This window comes from Pseudophryne corroboree, chromosome 4 (genome assembly GCF_028390025.1).
Source record: "Pseudophryne corroboree isolate aPseCor3 chromosome 4, aPseCor3.hap2, whole genome shotgun sequence".
Classification (NCBI taxonomy): domain Eukaryota; kingdom Metazoa; phylum Chordata; class Amphibia; order Anura; family Myobatrachidae; genus Pseudophryne; species Pseudophryne corroboree.
The window spans coordinates 726,861,480-726,869,275 of NC_086447.1; the positions used below are offsets into that span (position 1 = coordinate 726,861,480).

Here is a 7,796-nt window from a genome sequence, read left to right on the forward strand (position 1 = left end):
GCAGCTATAAGGGATAGACACTTATTGTAAGGTTGTCCCTATACATATATAGCGCTCTGGTGTGTGCTGGCAAACTCTCCCTCTGTCTCCCCAAGGGGCTAAGTGGGGTCCTGTCCTCTATCAGAGCATTCCCTGTGTGTGTGCTGGGTGTCGGTACGTGTGTGTCGACATGTATGAGGAGGAAAATGATGTGGAGGCGGAGCAATTGCCTATAATGGTGATGTCACCCCCTAGGGAGTCGACACCTGAATGGATGGCCGTAATTAAGGAATTACGTGACAGTGTCGGCACGTTACAAAAAACTGTTGACGACATGAGACAGCCGGCAGCTCAGTTAGTGCCTGTCCAGGCGTCTCAAACACCGTCAGGGGCTATAAAACGCCCGTTACCTCAGTGGGTCGACACGGACCCAGACACAGACACTGACTCCAGTGTCGACGGTGAAGAAACAAACGTATTTTCCAGTAGGGCCCCACGTTACATGATCACGGCAATGAAGGAGGTTTTGCACATCTCTGATACTGCAAGTACCACGAAAAGGGGTATTATGTGGGGTGTGAAAAAACTACCCGTAGTTTTTCCTGAATCAGAGGAATTGAATGAAGTGTGTGATGAAGCGTGGGTTACCCCCGACAAAACTGCTAATTTCTAAAAAATTATTGGCACTATATCCCTTCCCACCAGAGGTTAGGGCTCGTTGGGAAACACCCCCTAGGGTAGATAAGGCGCTCACACGCTTATCAAAACAAGTGGCGTTACCGTCTCCAGAAACGGCCGCCCTTAAGGAGCCAGCAGAAAGGAGGCTGGAAAATATCCTTAAAAGTATATACACACATACTGGTGTTATACTGCGACCAGCAATCGCCTCAGCCTGGATGTGCAGTGCTGGGGTGGCGTGGTCGGACTCCCTGACTGAGAATATTGATACCCTGGATAGGGACAGTATTTTATTGACTATTGAGCAATTAAAAGATGCATTTTTATATATGCGAGATGCACAGAGAGATATTTGCACTCTGGCATCAAGAGTAAGTGCGCTGTCCATTTCTGCCAGAAGAGGGTTATGGACGCGACAGTGGTCAGGTGATGCGGATTCAAAACGGCACATGGAGGTATTGCCGTATAAAGGGGAGGAGTTATTTGGGGTCGGTCTATCAGACCTGGTAACCACGGCAACGGCTGGGAAATCCACATTTTTACCTCAAGTCACCTCTCAACAGAAAAAGACACCGTCTTTTCAGCATCAGTCCTTTCGTTCCCATAAAGGCAAGCGGACAAAAGGACAGTCATATCTGCCCCGGGGTAGAGGAAGGGGAAAAAGACTGCAGCAGACAGCTTCTTCCCAAGAACAGAAGCCCTCTTCCGCTTCTGCCAAGTTCTCAGCATGACGCTGGGTCCTTACAAGCGGACTCAGGTACGGTGGGAGGTCGTCTCAGAAATTTCAGCGCGCAGTGGGCTCACTCGCAAGTGAACCCCTGGATCCTGCAAGTAGTATCTCAGGGGTACAAATTGGAATTCGAGACGTCTCCCCCTTGCCGGTTCCTGAAGTCTGCTTTACCAATAGCTCCCTCCGACAGGGAGGCGGTATTGGGAGCCATTCACAAGCTGTACTCCCAACAGGTGATAATAAAAGTACCCCTCCTACAACAAGGGAAGGGATATTACTCCACACTGTTTGTGGTACCGAAACCAGACGGTTCGGTGAGACCGATTTTAAATCTAAAATCTTTGAACACTTATATCAAAAGGTTCAAATTCAAGATGGAATCACTCAGAGCAGTGATAGCGAACCTGGAAGAAGGGGACTATATGGTGTCTCTGGACATCAAGGATGCCTATCTCCATGTCCCGATTTGCCCTTCTCACCAAGGGTATCTCAGGTTCGTAATACAGAACTGTCATTATCAGTTTCAGACGCTGCCGTTTGGATTGTCCACGGCACCCCGGGTCTTTACCAAGGTAATGGCCGAAATGATGATTCTTCTTCGAAGAAAAGGCGTATTAATTATCCCTTACTTGGACGATCTCCTAATAAGGGCAAGGTCCAGAGAACAGTTAGAAGTCGGAGTAGCACTATCTCAAGAAGTACTACAACAGCACGGGTGGATTTTAAATATTCCAAAATCGCAGCTGATTCCGACGACACGTCTGCTGTTCCTAGGGATGATTCTGGACACAGTCCAGAAAAAGGTGTTTCTCCCGGAGGAGAAAGCCAGGGAGTTATCCAAGCTAGTCAGGAACCTCCTAAAACCAGGAAAGGTGTCAGTGCATCAATGCACAAGGGTCCTGGGAAAAATGGTGGCTTCTTACGAAGCGATTCCATTCGGCAGATTCCACGCAAGAATTTTTCAGTGGGATCTGCTGGACAAATGGTCCGGATCGCATCTTCAGATGCATCAGAAAATAACCCTGTCTCCAAGGACAAGGGTATCTCTTCTGTGGTGGCTGCAAAGTGCTCATCTCCTAGAGGGCCGCAGATTCGGCATTCAGGACTGGATCCTGGTGACCACGGATGCCAGCCTGAGAGGCTGGGGAGCAGTCACACAAGGAAAAAACTTCCAGGGAGTGTGGTCAAGCCTGGAGACTTCACTTCACATAAATATACTGGAACTAAGGGCAATTTACAATGCTCTAAGCCTAGCAAAGCCTCTGCTTCAGGGTCAGCCGGTGTTGATCCAGTCGGACAACATCACAGCAGTCGCCCACATAAACAGGCAGGGCGGCACAAGAAGCAGGAGGGCAATGACAGAAGCTGCAAAGATTCTGCAATGGGCGGAAAATCATGTGATAGCACTGTCAGCAGTGTTCATTCCGGGAGTGGACAACTGGGAAGCAGACTTCCTCAGCAGACACGACCTACACCCGGGGGAGTGGGGACTTCATCCGGAAGTCTTCCTCATGATTGTGAACCGTTGGGAAAAACCAAAGGTGGACATGATGGCGTCACGCCTCAACAAAAAACTAGACAGGTATTGCGCCAGGTCAAGAGACCCGCAGGCAATAGCTGTGGACGCTCTGGTAACACCTTGGGTGTTCCAGTCGGTGTATGTGTTCCCTCCTCTGCCTCTCTTACCCAAGGTACTGAGAATTATAAGACGGAGAGGAGTAAGAACTATACTAGTGGCTCCGGATTGGCCAAGAAGGACTTGGTACCCGGAACTTCAAGAGATGCTCACAGAGGACCCGTGGCCTCTGCCGCTAAGAAGGGACCTGCTTCAGCAGGGACCCTGTCTGTTCCAAGACTTACCGCGGCTGCGTTTGACGGCATGGCGGTTGAACGCCGGATTCTGAAGGAAAAAGGCATTCCAGATGAAGTTATTCCTACCCTGATTAAAGCTAGGAAGGATGTAACCGCACAGCATTATCACCGTATTTGGCGAAAATATGTTGCGTGGTGCGAGACCAAGAAGGCCCCGACAGAGGAATTTCAACTAGGTCGTTTCCTACATTTCCTGCAAACAGGACTGTCCATGGGCCTAAAGTTAGGGTCCATTAAGGTTCAAATTTCGGCCTTGTCGATTTTCTTTCAGAGAGAATTGGCTTCATTTCCTGAAGTTCAGACTTTTGTAAAAGGGGTACTGCATATACAGCCTCCCTTTGTGCCCCCAGTGGCACCTTGGGATCTCAATGTAGTTTTGGGATTCCTAAAATCACATTGGTTTGAGCCACTTGCCACGGTGGAATTAAAATATCTCACATGGAAAGTGGTAATGTTGTTGGCCCTGGCTTCTTTCGGATAGGGCGGAATTGAGGACTCGTCCTCAATTTCTTCCTAAGGTGGTTTCAGCGTTTCACCTAAACCAACCTATTGTGGTGCCTGCGGCTACTAGGGACTTGGAGGACTCCAAGTTGCTGGACGTAGTCAGGGCCCTGAAAATATATGTTTCCAGGACGGCTGGAGTCAGGAAATCTGACTCGCTGTTTATCCTGTATGCACCCAACAAGCTGGGTGCTCCTGCTTCTAAGCAGACTATTGCGCGTTGGATTTGTAGTACAATTCAGCTTGCACATTCTGTGGCAGGCCTGCCACAGCCAAAATCTGTAAAAGCCCATTCCACAAGGAAAGTGGGCTCATCTTGGGCGGCTGCCCGAGGGGTCTCGGCTTTACAACTTTGCCGAGCAGCTACTTGGTCAGGGGCAAACACGTTTGCTAAATTCTACAAATTTGATACCCTGGCTGAGGAGGACCTGGAGTTCTCTCATTCGGTGCTGCAGAGTCATCCGCACTCTCCCGCCCGTTTGGGAGCTTTGGTATAATCCCCATGGTCCTGACGGAGTCCCCAGCATCCACTTAGGACGTTAGAGAAAATAAGATTTTACTCACCGATAAATCTATTTCTCGTAGTCCGTAGTGGATGCTGGGCGCCCATCCCAAGTGCGGAGTGTCTGCAATACTTGTACATAGTTATTGTTAACAAAATCGGGTTTTTGTTGTAGTGAGCCATCTTTTCAGAGGCTCCTCTGTTATCATACTGTTAACTGGGTTCAGATCACAAGTTGTACGGTGTGATTGGTGTGGCTGGTATGAGTCTTACCCGGGATTCAAAATCCTTCCTTATTGTGTACGCTCGTCCGGGCACAGTATCCTAACTGAGGCTTGGAGGAGGGTCATAGGGGGAGGAGCCAGTGCACACCACCTAGGTCCAAAAGCTTTTACTTTTTGTGCCCTGTCTCCTGCGGAGCCGCTATTCCCCATGGTCCTGACGGAGTCCCCAGCATCCACTACGGACTACGAGAAATAGATTTATCGGTGAGTAAAATCTTATTTTTTCCAGCAGTACTACAAGTCCCAGCAAGCCTCCCCCGCAAGCTGGTACTTGGAGAACCACAAGTACCAGCATGCGGGAGAAAAACGGGCCCGCTGGTACCTGTAGTACTACTGGAAAAAAAATACCCAAATAAAAACAGGACACACACACCGTGACAGTAAAACTTTATTTCATACGTCGACACACACATACTTACCTAAGTTCACACGCCGACATCGGTCCTCTTCTCCATGTAGAATCCACGGATACCTGAAAATAAAAGATCAATATACTCACCTCAGCCATGGTCCAGAGATACATCCACGTACTTGGCAAAAAAAGAAAACGAACACACGGGCCACCGGACTGAAAGGGGTCCCATGCTGACACATGAGACCCCTTTCCACGAATGAGACCTGTCAGTGACAGCTGTCACACAAAAGTCTCTAAAGCCAATCAGGAAGCGCAACTTCGTTGCGCTCACCTGATTGGCTGTGCGCTGTCTGAACTCAGACAGCGCATCGCACAGCCCCGTCCATTATATTCAATGGTGGGAATTTAGCGGCTAGCGGTGAGGTCACCCGCCGGTCAGCGGCTGACCGCGGGTAACCCCACCGCAGACAGCAAAGTTCCCACCATTGAAACTAATGGAGCGGCTTTGCGATGCGCTGTCACAGCACAGACAGCGCACAGCCAATCAGGTGAGCGCCACGGAAGTAGCGCTTCCTGATTGGCTGAAGGGACTTCAGTGACAGGAGTCACGTGATGTCCCGGCATTCGGGAGAAAGGGGTCTGATGTGAAAGCATGGGACCCCTTTCAATACGGCATGGAGCGGGTGTTCGGTTTGTTTTTTTATCAAGTACGTGGATTTATATCTGGACGTGGATGTACCTCTGGACGCTGGAAGGTGAGTATAATTTTTTCACAGGTACCCTCGGATCGTCGGAGACCGTGGCAGTCGGCGTGTCAACATAGGTAAGTATGTGTGTGTCGGTAGTGTGTAATAAAGTTTTACTATCAGGGTGTCTGTGTACTGTTTTTATTTGGGTATTTTTTTCCCAGTAGTACTACAGGTACCAGCGGGCCCGTTTTTCTCCCGCATGCTAGTACTTGTGGTTCTCCAAGTACCAGCTTGCGGGGGAGGCTTGCTGGGACTTGTAGTACTACTGGAAAAAACAATATCTTTTTATTATCACAAAAGGCTATCAGCCCCCCCATCCGCTGCCCATTGGATGGGGGGGGGACAGCCTCGGGCTTCACCCCTGGCCCTTGGGTGGCTGAGGGGGGGACCCCTTGATTGAAGGGGTCCCCACTCCCCCAGGGTACCCCGGCCAGGGGTGACTAGTTGGGTAGTTAATGCCACGGCCGCAGGGCACGGCATAAAAGTGACCCCCGGCTGTGGCATTATCTGTCCAGCTAGTGGAGCCCGATGCTGGTGTTAAAAATACGGGGGACCCCTACTCTTTTTGTCCCCCGTATTTTTGGCACCAGCACCAGGCGCAGAGCCCGGTGCTGGTTTTAAAAATACGGGGGATCCCTGCCCAATTTTTCCCCGCATTTTTAGAACCAGGACCAGCTCGAAGAGCCCGAGGCTGGTTATGCTTTGGAGGGGGGACCCCACGCCATTTTTTTTTCAGGCTTTTTCCCGTTTTTTCCCGTTTTTTAAAATCGCAGCAAAATCCGCCAAATCGGCCGATTTTCGCCCGCGGGACTGTCGAATCCGTTTTGCATTGAATATGGTGAATTCCGGCAGCCACCTGCCAGAATTCACCTGTCGAATTTAAAAACGGCGATAATTTGCCGCGATTCGCCGTGAATTGCATATACCCCTTAGTGGTAAATAAATGGATAATGCATTTTATTTTTGTTTTGATAAGGATAATGGCTGATCTAAAGTTTGTTTTTTATTTTCCAGATGAATGTGAGGAAGTGGAACAACAATGTCAGAAGACCATAAAGCAACTGGAAACTATTCTGGGAGAATCACTCCAAAGCTATTTCTAAGAGACCTTTATTCTTCTCCAGCCCAGACTGAGCCAGACTGTATTATGAATAACTTTCTTATCAGAGAAAGTGAACTATGTAAAGTCCAGATGTCCAAAGATGACCATGCTGACCTGCAGATGTTATCGAAGATCACCACCCTCCCCCCCAGCTGTCTTTGTCCTCATTCTCAATAATGGTGTAATTCATTTTAATCAAATTATTATAGAGTGTTGCATTTGTGTGCCACCCACTCTGCAGTATTGGGCTGGTGCCTACAGAATTGCAGCAATATGGCCAGCAGAGGTGTGTTCCCATACCACTTTGGAACTTTCCATTCTGAAAACATTGAAGTCATGTTTATAGCTTTATTATGTTTTGTATACTTAAAATCTATATTATATACTGGAAATTTAACATTAAATACATAAACTGGTCTCTCTAGTCTCCTCTGAATTGTATTTATTTGTTTATAGAGAGTATAACCATGTATATTTCTCATACGTCCTAGAGGATGCTGGGGATGCTTTAAGAACCATGGGGTATAGACGGGATCCGCAGGAGACATGGGCACTCCAAGACTTTAAAAGTGGTGTGACCTGGCTCCTCCCTCTATGCCCCTCCTCCAGACCCCAGTTAGATTCTGTGCCCGGTGAGACTGGATGCACACTGAGGAGCTCTCCAGAGTTTCTCAGAAAAAAGACTTTTGTTAGGTTTATTATTTTCAGGGGGACCTGCTGGCAACAGGCTCCCTGCATCGTGGGACTGAGGAGAGAGAAGCAGACCTACTTCTGTGAGTTTCAGGGCTCTGCTTCTTAGGCTACTGGACACCATTAGCTCCAGAGGGTCCAATCACTTGGTGCGCCTAGCTGCTCGTTCCCGGAGCCGCGCCGTCAGCCCCCTTGCAGGGTGAGTAGAAGAAGATCAGAAGACTTCAGTGATGGAAGAAGATGGCGTTTGAGGTACCGCGCAGCGGGCGCGCTGCGCGCTATGCTCCCACATACATAAGGCACTGCAGGGTGCAGGGCGCAGGGGGGGCGCCCTGGGCAGCATAAGCCTCAAAT

At 49.2% G+C, this 7,796-nt stretch overlaps 1 protein-coding gene across 1 annotated transcript in view; it reads left to right on the plus strand.

The window, feature by feature from the left end:
- Positions 1–7,169, plus strand: part of HEATR1 (HEAT repeat containing 1) — a 290,453-nt gene extending 283,284 nt beyond the window's left edge. The window contains exon 44 of the mRNA XM_063918062.1: positions 6,665–7,169. Within this exon, the coding sequence (XP_063774132.1) occupies positions 6,665–6,753 (89 nt within the window). The 3' untranslated portion in view covers positions 6,754–7,169. The remainder of the gene's footprint in view (positions 1–6,664) is intronic.
- The last annotated feature ends 627 nt before the right edge of the window (positions 7,170–7,796 follow it).